The sequence below is a fragment of the Hermetia illucens genome, chromosome 4, assembly GCF_905115235.1.
Source record: "Hermetia illucens chromosome 4, iHerIll2.2.curated.20191125, whole genome shotgun sequence".
Classification (NCBI taxonomy): Eukaryota; Metazoa; Arthropoda; class Insecta; order Diptera; family Stratiomyidae; genus Hermetia; species Hermetia illucens.
The window spans coordinates 39,935,974-39,950,873 of NC_051852.1; the positions used below are offsets into that span (position 1 = coordinate 39,935,974).

General features: G+C 40.6%; 2 protein-coding genes across 5 annotated transcripts in view; one reads left to right on the forward strand and one right to left on the reverse strand.

Annotated features, from left to right (window-relative positions):
* Positions 1 to 14,900, reverse strand: part of LOC119654380 (carboxypeptidase Q-like) — a 66,326-nt gene that overhangs the window by 39,468 nt on the left and 11,958 nt on the right. The gene's annotated exons all lie outside the window — the stretch shown is intronic.
* Positions 1 to 14,900, forward strand: part of LOC119654381 (probable serine/threonine-protein kinase DDB_G0288147) — a 38,445-nt gene that overhangs the window by 22,196 nt on the left and 1,349 nt on the right. For 3 of the 4 annotated variants that reach the window (XM_038059746.1, XM_038059743.1, XM_038059745.1), the window contains exons 2-3: positions 8,616 to 9,776; positions 9,858 to 9,920. In XM_038059746.1, coding sequence (XP_037915674.1) covers positions 9,085 to 9,776; positions 9,858 to 9,920 — 755 coding nt within the window. In that variant the 5' untranslated portion in view covers positions 8,616 to 9,084. Of the gene's footprint in view, positions 1 to 207; positions 786 to 8,615; positions 9,777 to 9,857; positions 9,921 to 14,900 lie in introns of those variants that run through there. The other variant, XM_038059744.1, reaches the window with a different exon arrangement.

The following is a 14,900-nucleotide window of genomic DNA, read 5'->3' on the forward strand; positions in this document are numbered from 1 at the left end:
AAGAGTACACATTGCCCAGTTGAATGTATGTAGATTATGGCACACAGAGTGTATCGAGTACCGAAGTGTATACGGATACGCTTTTTCCCGTTCGTCGTAGTATCTACGGATATTTCACAGATATTAGACGGGTATCGGTAAACTCTCCCTGGGGTGGCCACAGGGTATAATAACGTAACTACCATTTTTCCTCGACATCGTTTGAGTTCGGATACGGGTTCGGGATATGGTCGTGTGTATCTGCAGCATCCCTTTCGAACGAAAGTTACTCATACAAGTGAATCTCAACGATTTTAGTACGCCCGTAGAACTCTTGTTGGTTAGTGACTGTATTACGTGCTCTCTTCTCAGGGTAGTTATAAGTGACTCTGAAGGGATGGATACGTGCAAAAGCTCAAACTCGTCCTCGTTTCTGATGTGATTTCACGATTCTCGGAAAGAAAAGATAGAATTACCTTTAATGCTCGTTGTGTTGTGGTTAGTATCTTGTGCGGAAATACTTCTGGCTACTTTGAATGCGTCCACTCATCTTGGATCATTAATCTCCTTTCGGGAAAAAGAATAAAATTTTCGGAACAAATCGAGTGAATAAATTGGACGGTTTTCGCTTTCAACGTGATGACATGTACGAGTATATATGAATATACGGAATAGAAAGATACTTGGACTGTGTTGCTGAATCAATGTTCGGCAGAGTGATGTGTATATAGTGTAAGTTCGCGCTTAGTTAGTTTTTTCGACCGAGGAACAATGAAATTAGCGTGGTTCGAGCAGCATAGTTGAGTGTAAGCGGCATTTTATTGCTAATATTAATTTAGAAGAGTGAGCAAATTTGCTATCTGGATAGTGTGGCCACGACTGGTGCTGGCGTGAAGGGGAAACTTTCGCTGTATCTTTACTGCAGGTTTTGATCTATCAGTTATGATGGAATCCGAGTCAGACTGTCGGCCGCGGCCAGCAATTACAGCTTCTGCTTTTGCTTTCAATGTGCTTTAAGCATTTCGTCGCGCTTGCTTCGTATAATCTTCGTTTGCTTTCGGATGAAGAAGCGTGGGCGGTAGGATTGCACCTCATTGCAAAGTAGAGACAGCTGCGGATACTATTGAAGTTTGATGATGGTTAGCATTCACATAGTTTCCTCTATAAATATCTGTGGCCGTAAGCAAATTTTTACTTCTTAATTTTCCATTCATTTCATGGAAGGCTTACTTTGTATGGTAAGAAATGATGGATGATTCCCAGGAAATGTACCCCTAAGCATAATGCTGGTGTGAGTCAATTAGGAGCTAGAAGAATTATGAGGGAGAAAGATGAAATGGAATTGCCGAAATTAGCTATGATTCATTGATATTTCCACGTTTATGTCTAACATATTCGTCTAGTGAAGCAAGAAAGTAAATGTTTCTGTTCGCAGGCAATGGTCTATTTCTTGTATTGCTTTTATGTTAAATTTGACTTGAAAAACGTAGGCTACGTATTCTTGTGTTGTCTTGGACGTATCGGAGCTAAAACTATGCAGAACTCCGAAGGATGGGGCCCTTTGCAGAGATGCACCACTACCCTAGCTCTCGATTTGTGGCAAAATTTATGATCACTAATTAAGCAGGATGGGAGGAAAGGTAGGGTGACGGCGTTGGTGTGCATTCTTTCGAGGGAGAGGGGAGTTGAACTTTTTAAGTTAATTTTTTTTGCAACTACTAATTTATTGAAATGCGAATTAGTTAACTTCTGTACAATACTGATTTACGTTTTCACTTTAGATACCCTTAAACCGCTATACAGAGTTAAAACAGTATCCACATCCTCATCATCACTTACTCCTCAAAACAAGAGAAGTAGGCTCCTTTGACTTGAAAATAATCACAGAACACCCACCCCTATCGCACTCCATCTATGCGATCATGATTGTCTATTTCCTCTTAAAGGTTTGGCCTACTCTACGTAAATAGTAGTGATGATAATGTACTGGGTCGAAGGGAGAAAATTCCCAGAAATTACCAATCAATTTAATTTCGTTAAAGGCTCTATTCACGGAAGAAACTACATATCCCAGACTTAATATCAATTAGTCAATAAAAGGTGAATAATAATAATAATCGTTGGCGCAACAATCCAATTGGATCAGGGCGTCGAAGTGTGTTAGAGCACTCCATTCAAGACCGTAACGATATACTACAGGATTACAGTACCCTAAAGGAGGCAATGTGGTCCGCATTGCGTTCGCCCGAGATTATTACCCTGATTTGACTCATTCACAGCTGAGTCCACTGGTATCCGATATCCAGTCACGATACAAATCCCACTGCCACCGGAGAGATTTGAACCCCGACCTTTCGTACGACTGCCTTGTGCTCTAATCGCTCGTATTATACTAGTCGGCAATTAAAGGCGCCCAGAAGGAGTACTCAAACTGCTGGCGGCTAGTGAGGTAAGAGCAGCTCGTCATCCGACTGAGAAGTCGAAAACGGGTGCAGATTCCTACAATCTGATTACCTAACGGTATTGTACATGACTACGAATGTTACACTGATGTAGATGTGGAGGAGAAGGGCACATATTCAAGGATTACAAGGCAGACTCTGAATCTATTTTTTGCATATTAATGATAATATTTGTTAATGCCGCAATCCAATCGGATCCGGCACTTGAGACGTGTTAGAGCACTTCATTAAAGACCGTAACGACAGACAACAGGACACGGTACACTGTAGGAAGCAATGTGGCCAGCATAGCGCTCGCTCATGATTAATACCCTGATTTGTCTCAGCTACTCATTCACAGGTGAGTCGACTGGGATCCCACACCCGGACACGATACAAAGCCCTTCGTCTCCAATGAGCGAGCCTTGAACACGTTGATGGTTGAAGTTGATTACAATCAACCGCAAGCGTTGTAATGCAACAACTATAGTAGTCAGACCTAGTTCAAAGATCTTTCTAGCAACGCAGCACTGAAGCGTGCGAAAATCGTTCCAGAGGAAAAATGGAAGCGTTTCCGAAAATCGGGAGAGATCACAACTTCAGACACTTCTATGTCGAGATAGTAAGTACTGTTCAGCAATTGGCCAAGCTTTTGAGACAATGGTGAGGAGAGCAGGAAGACTCTGCCAGCGAGCCTCAGACAAACTAGACTTTGACAGTTAACTCTTCGCAGTTTAACGTAAGTACCTCAATTGTCGCCCTAACCCAACGGTTCTCTGCAGACACGCATCGCTTTTGAGATTATAATCAGAGTCTCACCGTGGCTGACACAGCGGTGCTGGTTAATACTGAGTACAGGCTCAGCATTCATTCGAGTAGATGCGTGGCCTACCTAAACCATTATCATAACTAAGGGGCATAGTTCTGGCCGCGATATGGGCACAACCACCATGAACCAACCGCAAATATTCGGGCCAACAACAAATTCCTCAAGAATTCTTCTGGGACATATGCTCTTAGGAGGCCATTCCGGTTACTATGGTAGCAAATAACGTCTGGTGAGCCTTCGCGTTCCCTGTGCCACACTTGGGAGTTCTGTTTTGACCATTTGTTATTGATCCAGCAAAAAGAGTGTCTGCCCCATCTGCCTACTTGCCACCTCTGAGCAGCACTAGACTTCGACAAGAAACACGCGGCATACACCAATTTTCCCACCAGGTTTAAGCAGGCAAGTGAGAATTTTTTTGAAAGGACGCGGTGGAGAAGAGGGGGATTGTATGCTTGAAGGATATCTATAGATAAATTAACAACTCATTTGCAAAAATAGCTATTTGGCAAAATTGAGGGTTCATCATCATTGACGGCGCAACAATCGATATCCGGTCTAGGCCTGCCTTAGTAAAGAACTCTAGACATCCCGGTTTTGCACCGAGGTCCACCAATTCGAGGGTTACTTCTCGTAAAACTCGCTGCGATACAAATCGGGTGCCTCAGAAATTAACCATTATAGTGGGTATCCCACAAAGACGGTGTTCAGTGAAACGTAATATGCAATTGGATCCCGGTTCTCCCATGCCAACTGAAGCTAAAACTTTTTAACTATCATCGCTCTAGCCAATAGTGAGGTTATTCTACTTCAATTGAGCCATTATATTCATTGCGGGAATTGTTGCAATGCATTGAGATGCGTTCCTCTGTTTCTCCGCTTGACGCAATTGAAAATGAGCATATCTGGTTTTAGTGTGCTCGTTTTGAGTTAGAGAGTGAACAAAGTTGAAAGGTGTTCTGATAATTAGCCTTACCACTTAAAACGTCAAGTAAAAGCGAAAAATCGAATGGAGCTTAAAGTGGGCAAAAGATACAAGGCAAACGTTAATGAATGGAAAACATGGTTGCTTATGGAGCAATTTTTCTCGTGAAGTAACACTTCGTAACCATTTTCATTGAAACGCGCAGGTCGAGAGAAGAAGTGGTTTTAGTGGGTGTGAATCCCAGTCACTGAAACATCTGGAACCAAGTCGCTTTTTAAAGTTTCTAGCTCTTGCCATCAAAAGCAACTGGTAATTACAACATGAACGAATCCGTCTTGATCAGGCATCATTTCCTGAATCGTGCCCTTCTTATTGTCACGTTCATATTCTGATTAGAATTGATTAATTCATCCACATTTCATTTAAATACGTGCAATCAAAGTACCTTGATAATGCCTCATAGAACGACGAAAGGGTTCAATGATTGAACCAGTCAATCTTACTTAAGAGAAGAAAAATATAAGACAGGGAATTCGGCCCTCCATTTCTCTTATGATTTGAATGGTGTGAATTCCACGTGCTGCTGCTACCTCCACGCACGGTTGTTGGTAGCAAACAGAGCCTATTTCAGCTTACAAAATCTGTTCCGTTCGATACTTCTCACTATAGCGTCAAAGTTTGTACTGTAAAAGACGCCGATCTCGCCAGTCCGCATGTGTTCCTCGGAGGCTTGGTTCCTTAGTAAGAAAAATTGCGAACTATTAGCCAAGAGAAGAATCCTCTGAAGAACTTTTGACCTCCTACAAAAGAATGGACAATTCTTGTCTGACGTGCAGTTAAAAATCAGCATTGGAAGTGCGCGCGTTATTACCTATAATGTCAGGTCTATTTTATTTTAACGTGACCTACCGCAATGTCGTCCGTCCTGTCGCCCTCTATGGCTCTGAGTGTTGGCCGACTATAAAAGACAATGAACAGCGTCTTGCGGCAATAGAGACGATGTTGCTTTAGACTAGTAGCGTGACACGTTTTGAACACATCCGAAATGAGGATGTCGGCAGTCGTTATGGGGCTGTACCGATCGTTGAAAAATTGCGAGAGAGGCGTCTTCGATGGAATGGTCACGCAATTCGCGCTAACGAAAATTCACTTGCCAATATTGATCTGAACATCGAAGTCGATAGTAAACGACCAAAAGGCAGACCGAAACAACTGTAGCTTGATACGGTGAATGGATATTTAAAAGCCTCGAGACTGCATCCAGATCAGGCATTTGATAGAGCCAAATGGCGAAAACGAGCACGACGATCCGACACCGCTTGTGAACGGAACAAAAGCTAAAGAAAAAGAAGACTATCCACACATGGCTCCCTCGAGTAATTGACACCGATGTGCAAATAAATAACAAAAAAAAACCAAAAAAGGAAAACTAAAACGTCCCCATGGATCCCACCGTTCGTATGAGTTCATTTTAAATGATAATGAAGTCATACACTTCTTAGGATGCAATCAATTTATCTGAAATGCAAAACTTTGACTTTCTATAACTTTGTTAATAATAGTTGGCTTGCCTTCAAGCTTTTCAGAATTATGTCCTATATTATCGCCTGGGATGAACTTGAGGGGGTTTTTCCGGTAAATTTCTAAAACATGGTAATATACTATTATTAACTTAGGCCTAGATTTCATACAGATGTATCACCGTGATTTATTCATATTTTTCGGTTGGATAGGTTCTGAGAGCGAGACCTATTTCACGTTTTGAGCCCTAGCTCCGCTATGTTTCACCCAATATAGAAAATAGGACCAGTTTCGCAAAGTACTATTCGAGCCTTTTATTTGATACCCCATACGACCATATTCTGCGAAAAAAATTTACACCCCCCTTTGCATGTATGGGGAGTCCCTCTTCAAACTAAACGCAAAATGGCGCCACTCCCTGCATGTAAAGAGGCACACCGACCACATGTTCTTACCAAATTCCATCATAATTGGTTCTGCCATTTCCGAGTAAATCGAGTGTGACAGACTGACAGACATTGAATCGATTTTAATAAGGGTTTGTTTCACACAAAACCTTAAAATAGAAGGAAGAGATTGGAAACGAGCTACTCCTCGTTGCAGTGCCAGAGATAACGCCGAAACCTGAATATAGGTGAAATATTGAAGACGACCAAACAACACCGTAATTCCAACTAATATCCAACATATACATTCATCCGTACTCCTCATAAAGAATGAAAGATATGTAAATATTCACAAGATAACCTCGGATATCCCAAATTCCCAAAATCCAAAAATTGACCAAAGGTAAAGTGCTAGGTGCGGTCAGGTACAATATTTAATCAACTAACTCCATAAGGTCATCCAATTGCTAATCAATTGCTCTAGCCAAAAAGACTCGTATTCCGAAAGATTCCTAGATATTGAGAAGAGAAAGGATATGCAATAAGAAACATTATTAGACAAAAAGGCGAGAAACTAATAAACCATTAGAGCTATTCCTCTAGAAATATGGATACAAACGCGCGTGGAGTCTAGAATAAAACAAAATTTGAGAAGCTGATGTCATGTACAATCTATAGTTGAAAGACACAATTTGGAGCGTTGTGTGTAGAGGTTGGGCGACGGCTGTAGAGGTCATCTTTTATGACCGATGAAAAAAGGGTACTACAGTATTTCAACACGCCAGCCTCCAACTCGAACCTTTCATTATACCTTTTAACCGCTTCATGATTAGTGCTTTAATAAAGTTAAGTTATGGAGGCTGCACATAATTAGAGGAATATATACCCTAAATCATTCTTCAAAAACAACATCAAAATACTACTTTTTTGAATAGGAAGACTTGGTAAAATAATGTAATAATGATGTGCTCTTTGATCACTACTGTTTTTTTAAAAATAAAGCAAATTAAACATATCAACCGAAGGAAGATTGATATTCTTTCTAGACGGTATCCCGAATTACTGATACCAAGGGATAACATGACAACGAGGTTTCACCTCGATAAGAAATTTGAAACACGTAGGAGTAACAAGGCAAACTGGGAGAGCGTGGCTGCGACATACGGCTTAAATCAGCAACTGATTACTTGGTAAACTGATGGATCCCTCACAGCAGAGGGAGCGGGTGCCGGTGTCATTGGTCCAAAGAAAGTGTACTTTGAGCCAATAGGCAGGTACACTAGCATATTCCAGACGGAAATGTACGCCATAGATAAATGTGCCTCCTTTAATCTCCAAAGGAACTATAGAGGACAGAACATAGCTATTCTTACCGATAGCCAAGCATCGATCAAGGCACTTAGGTCCAACCAGGTGAACTCTAAACTGGTGTGGGAATGGCTTGAGAGACTGAATACACTCGGCTGATCCAACAAGGTCTGGATACTTCGGGTGCCAGGCCATGCTGGGTTGGAAGGCAACGAGGCAGCGGACGAACTAGCCAAAAAGGGAGCAGGGACGCCTTTACATGGGCCAGAACCTCTGGAATTCGAAATGGTTTCATGGCTATGACTCTAAGAAATGAGGAGGAACGGTTGAGGGAACTATACTGGGCGGGCCTACCAGGGATGGAGCAGTCCAGGGTGCTTATTGGGGGATACGAACCCATGCGCACAAAGGATTGCTTAAACCTCACCAAAAATAACCTCCGAATCATGTGGGAATTCTTACTGATCATTGTCGACTGAACTATCACCTAGGCAAACTAGGGATATCTACGGACACTGCCTGCAGGCTTTGTGAGGAGTATGACGAAACCTCTATACACGTCCTAGGACAGTGTCCGGCACTTGTGCAAAGTAGGTCGAGACATCTGGGAGAACACTTAATACCAGATGCAAAGCTGAAAGATCTGGAAGGGGGGGGGGGGACATACTAAAGTTCCTGACGGTTATAGACCTGCTTGTGATATTATGATCAATAGACACACTATAACCAGTAAAAAGGGCACAATAGTTCTTTAAAAACGCAGTGCGACTTTCCCTTAACAGAATAATAATAACATATCAACTTAAGTTTTCCTATTATGACATAATCCGATGACTATTTTGTGCCGTTGCATACAGCATTCAGTCAAATACCATCATTGGGGTGCTGATTGTAATTTATCCTACGTTGTATAGAGTTAATCTCTCAATCCGCATTAACAAGGATGCGTCCATTTAATCATCTGCTTCATTATGCTAATCGGTTTCAACTATTGGCAACGCTAACGAAAATTAGACTGAGGTTTATTGACAAAACCCAGAATTCACATGCAAGTGAAATGTGAAATGTTCACATGAAAGTGAATGAAACCCTCTGCAGTAGACTTATGCCAATAACTATTTAGAATCCCTTTAAATTAAAGAATACAATCAAACAAGATAACAGCTCGCGATTTACAAATAACTAATTTATTTGCAATAAAAAATGTTTTACTTCTCATGCATTTTCAGATTATTTACGTTCATCAGTCTCAACGAAAAGCTACAATGCGATAATTACGTTTGTGATTAAAAAAATAGAGAAAACCAAAGAAATATGAATATAATTGATAGAAAGTGCCTTTCAAGACTCATCTAAGAAGAAGCAATGTTTAATCCAGTTTAAGGGTAAAACATCTAAATTGGAAGAATTTATGATATTTCGAAAAGTGGAACCCAAAGGATCAACACTGAAGATCTCTGTTAATATTTAAGGGAAAATCTCGATAACTGTAGAGATCGTCATAATCAATGTGATTATAATTAAAAGGAGTCCTAAATAATTTTTACTAGTGCTCAGCTCCAACTCATAACCCCTCGGAAAGGAAACTCCAAAAATCCACCTTGAAATCAACTGGTTCGATCTCATGCCCATTAACTGAATCTAGCAATCCAAAACACACAATTACTGTGATCTCGTCAATTATAAACTTACTCCACAATGGCCGCAATGAAAGCCCACCAACGAGCTCCTCGCACTCCAGATAGCTACTTCAATGTCTCCGAATCGGTGACGCTCCTAAACATCGTGAAATCCGATCGCATTCAAAATGCATTTCAGTCAAATCGAAAGAATCATTCCTCAGTTTGGGAGATGGTTGCCTCCATCCTGAATCGGTACAATGATAAGAAGCGAACATCCAAGCAATGCTGTAATCGCTATGAGAATCTCAAAAAAATTTACACCCAATTAAAACGTAATCCTGAGAAACATGTTCGTCGCAATTGGCCCTATATGGGTTTGTTCAAAGAAATCGAGGATCAACGGGGTGAAAGCTGGGGAACAAATCAGAAACGAATCAAAACCGAATCATACTATCAGCGACGAAGAGCAATGATGATGATGAATAACAATACCATGACCATTGCGGATGGTATGGCCAAAGAACAGATGAATGGAGGAGGTGTCCAATCAAATCCTCTCGGACCTGCTGCGTTAGCTATTGAAAACGGGATATTTAATAATGGTAATAACAGTATTACGTTAATACGGAAAATGCCAAACTACATGAATCCACCAGTAACATCAGCAAATAACACACGGAATAATAATAGTGAAGACTGCGATGATGATGAGGAGGATGACGATGATACCAAGGACGATCACTTCAACTTTAGTGATATAGCTATAAAGTGAGTGCTGTAAAATTTACCATGATGAATATGGTTTCCGCTGATATCCAACACATATAAATAATTCTTTACTCCTTTCAGAAAAGAATATCCCGATTACGAGGAGGATAACGACAATTCATACATGCAGAACAACTATAATGGGTACGTATACATGAGCATACTAGTCCTTCTATTCATATCCATGGTTCCTTTGCACAAGCATTTATTCCAAATCTCGAGTTCAGACCGATTTAAATTTATTTTTAGAATTCCCATTAAATGAAATACCCTAACAGTCGCGCAAACTGTGTCGCTTGAACCCATAAAACCAATATGGGTAGCATTCCGATGGTTTTGAGACGTTTACATGATCATCTCTTTTGAGGAATGCTTACCACATGTGTTTTGAGAAGGGTAGCAAGGGAATAAGTGAACATTCCGACCCTCTTTTGCGTTTTTGTTTTGCACATTGCCGGTGAACATTCCGGTTTTAAATTTCAAAGTAGTCAAGTAGAATAGTATGGTATGCAAAGAATCCTGGTAAGATTACTGACGAAACCAGTTGATCTTCTTTTTGGGAGGTAAAGACGAATTTATCGTAAAGGAATTTTTGTGATGAATGAGAAGAAGATAATGGTAACTGTTAGGGATGATATACTTTCATTAGACCTTATTGAGATTATGCAAAAATGAATGTATTTTATTGTGGTACACATGAAACTTACGTGCAAATATTCAAAATTTTATGCTATGTGTTCACATATGTAGATCATACCGTTCTACCTTAAGTTACCTCCAAATATAGAAAAGGAGCTTGCCTTTGGCATGTTTAGTTTCTTTTCCAGTTGTTTGAAGTTAACATAAAAACTAGACCTGGGAGCGTATTGTGTTTAACCTTATCTTTTTGCGGCACACAAACTCAGTTATGCAATTTAGCTGTTGTCAATATATGTATAATATGTACAGAGTAGAAGTTTTTGATTTTATCTTCATTTAAGATCATGAATGTAATGAACATTACGATCCATATATTTTTAAGATAGACGATGTACTACATAATTTTTAGTCTCAGCACTTTTTAGTCCTTCAATTAGGACTAGCCAGTTTAGTGTCATGAGATCTGACGCTTGAATATATATTTTGCCCTTTTGTTAGAGCGTTCGCCATGTAAGCAATCACAATAATTACCTGCCTTCCCGCGGTAGAAAGGACTAATAGAATAAACCAATAGTGAGAAGTTAGTGGGAAACCAGGAGCTAAGTGGCAATTAAACTTCAAGCCAGGATGTGACTAGCGTGCTAAGGATTGAGACGATCATAGGATTTGAAATATGAGTGGGCAGTAAATAAGATGCTTTATGTACCAGCCGTGCCATAGTTTGGAATAATTTCATCTTGGGAAAAGACTTGAGATTTACTTACTTTTGACTTAAAAGCTAAACCTATGCCAGCCTCATATGATAAAACAAAAACAAAATTTCGGTTCTGCCGATGATCTGGGCAAGAGTCGTAAACTTATCGATGGATATATATTCGGACACTACCTGACGTTTTTCCATATTAATCTGGTGGGAAACCGAACCGAGCAAAAAACGGGAAACCTCCAGACATACCTACTCCGAGTTATACCAAACCTAGGTGGAAGGGTTCATTTGAAGCAACTGTGGCCAAATATAAGCCGAAACGACAACGTTTTTCTGAAGATCACAACTCGTCAATCAAAACGGCTCGACGTTTGCAGCCAAGACTGTTCAAGTCGATGAATGGATCTTGCGCAACGACACTAATTCACCATGTCTGAGAGTGAAAGTGTACGGATAACCCCCAAAAGAGTTACTGAGCCGCGATCATTTAAAAAGCAATTTTTCTGACTTCTAGGCGAAGTGCGACGTTGAGATACTAAGGTTCAATGTACAATACCATCTCAACATTAATTCTGGGATGTTCCTAGGCAGTAGATCGATAAACAGAGCTGATATGTCAGGAGTTTTTCTCACTACAAGCGTTCCTGAAATTGATTTAAAAAGGTTGGTAAACTGCGGGGTCGGCTCACGATGTCTGAGAGAAGGAACGCTCAGTCTACGGCATCTTCTTTTAAGATGTGAATAAGGTGGAAAATCTCCTTTTGCGCCCCTTTAGTGGGTGTAGTGTATCTATTAACTATAACATGTCGATCAAGTATATGACCGATACGAATTTTAAGATGTTTCCTACTTTTACTTTGCACAATTATTGGATATTGTTATAGAATAAGGATGGAGTTTTCATCACTCTCCCCTCAAAATCTGTAAAAAGTGTACTCAGATATTCCTAGCTCCCCAGCTGCAGTAACTAGTGAGTATTCCTATTAAGGCTCTTCTTGATAAGATTTAAACAATCTTGCGATTGCTTTGGTTCGCACCCCCCATGAATAATCGTTCCTGATAAATTCACCCAGTATGGTTCCCTCAACTGCCTTTATTCATTTCTCAATGTGATGGCCATGAGTTTTTTTCTGATTCCACAAAAGTATTCTGGATAATATAAAGGCATCCCTGTTCCTTTGCAAGCTAGCTCATTCACTGGCTCATTGGCTTCTAACCCAATATAATTTGAGCACCAGAATATCCAGACCTTATTGTACGGGCCAACCATATTTCCATGCCAGTTTAAGATTCACGTGGTCAGACCTAAATGACTTTGATAGCCGCCTGGCCATCAGTCAGAATCGCAAGGCCCTGGTATCTACAATTTCTTAGAGATATAAAGGAGGCACACCTATATATGTCGTATATTTCCGCCTGAAATATACAGGTATGTTTATCCATCGGTTCAAAGTACGTTCTGTTTGGACCAATGATCCTTACGCCCGCTCCTTAAGCTGTGTGGGCCCCGTCAGTTAGCCGTAGATCACTGCTACTCTCCCCCAGTTTGCCAAGTTGCCTCATCGCGTTTGGAATTCCTTCTCGAAATGAAACTTCACTGTCATTTTGTTCCTTGGTGTCAATAATTCGGGACACCGCCTAGATCTTCTTTCGATTTAGACAACTGTCGGCATCATCGATACTCTCAGACATTCTGAAGACTACCTTCCTTGCCTGCATCTGTATGTAAAGTTAAAGAGGAGTCAATCCCAGAAAGACCAAGGGTATCCCTGCCCTTGGGTGTGTGTTCATGACAATTGGATTCGTACTTATGCTTCAACTCACCTACTCTGTAGCATTCAGAAGACTAAAGTGTTCCCGGCTCTCTTGCGGGTTAGGGCATTTCGTATATCTGTATGCGATATTTTGTCGAAAGCTCCTTCTATATTTCTTTGGTTTCTATATTAGCACGTAATACATCCGTCAGCTAATACAGAATGTATTACACGATGCTTCTTAAGTTAATATCCACAACGAAATTTATGTGGTGGGCTTGACTATTCTATGTGAGGTCAATATGAAAACTGAGAACAGATGACCTTGCATCTCATCTGGAACTAGTCGCCGTCCTCAAATTCGAAACGAAGAAAGCTCGAAAGCGTCGAAGCGAAGAATCTGGACGCTCTCGCCCTTTAGATGTCCTTAGATATGCAAAAGCCGGAAAAGATATACCATGGGAAAGAACAATGCCATTAATATGACCTTAGTTCTTGGAACTTTGATGTTATGTCGGATGGTTAGCCTATTTATCATATAAGAGTTTAAACCATTAATAGTCAAAACAATTGATTTTGACTACGTAATGTTGGGCGAAGTTGCAAGATAGAGCTGAAATTCAATGACTCATGTGCTGTTTGTTTATTTCAAATCACATGATTTTTTATCATTTCCCAGGGTATAGGCGTTTATTATAGATTGAAATTGATTTTTTTACTTTCAAAATTTTTAGTAACGGCAATGTGGCAAACTTACGAAATCTCTGAAATCCATTGCTTTGCTTTTATCATATCTTATTCACTTTATCAACAATAATAGCCAAGTGGTTTACCAATCGAGACATGTTTAGGTAGAATTCAAAACATCCAATACTGACTTGCATGATTTCCTGTTCTTAACTAGGATGAGATTCGGTTAACCTATCTTATGTTTAAATCAGTTTTTACTACAATATTCTGTTGCTTCGCCGTGGACGGATCCAAGCCCATTTAAGAGAGGAAAATTCACTATTGTCTGATAGCTGTTTAATACCTAGGCGTCACAGGGAGTACTATTAAGTCGGGAACTCAACACTCTGTTGATATAGTAATTCTCCTGTGAGCTTGGGGGGCTTAGAATCCACACAATATATTCCCAGCTCGTTGTAAAATGAAGCCTGGGAACCAATATCAGACCAAATATTAACTTCGGAATTCCGGTCCAGAATGAGTTAAGTAAGATTCTCGATGCAAAGGAGAAGGATACTTTCTATGAGCAACTCAATGCAATCCAAGAGAGACCTCCTAAAGGTGGTTATTCTTGAACTCGCTTGGACATGTGATGGGGAAACTCAGTTTCGATAACTGCAATGGGAATGGTAACAGATTGCTGACTTTCTGAAACTTCCGCTACCTCACACACTGTGAGTATGCCATAAAGTTTGTTGAGTTTTTATTGATCTATCTTCTGAATGTACGAAACAAGGAAGCGACGGTATCAACTTCGGGAGAGGTCATCACTTGTCCGCATCTTCTTGTGGGAGTGGTAAGCCTAGATCACTAAACCCTAACACAGTCCGCTTTCGAGAGTTGACAGCTACTCGGAAGCGGGAAAATTGTCTTTCTGGCTGGACGACATACATATTGAACAGCTCGTCGGCTAATATTGATGAGCACTGAGCCAGCGTCATAAGTGTTCATTTCTCTGACACAAGTGAAATGGCTGAGCACGCCCCGAAGAGGTGCACCATAAGAACTAGCTGACTGCCGAAACTTGGAAGCAGATCGTAGGGAACTAAAGGGTCTTATTGCCGCTACGAGTGGTGGTGAGAGTTCGGTACCGCGGCGGCCCTTGAAAACTGCAGCACAACATACGCCATGACAAACGGAATTTAGTATTACGCTAGTCAGGGACGCAAAATTTGACGCAAATAATAACGATTTCGCTGCCGTATATAGAAGAATTTGCACGTGGTCGCAAATTTTTCGATGGTCCTGTGAAAGTTGTTAACATCCACGATGATGAGCATTTTAAGAAATAGAACG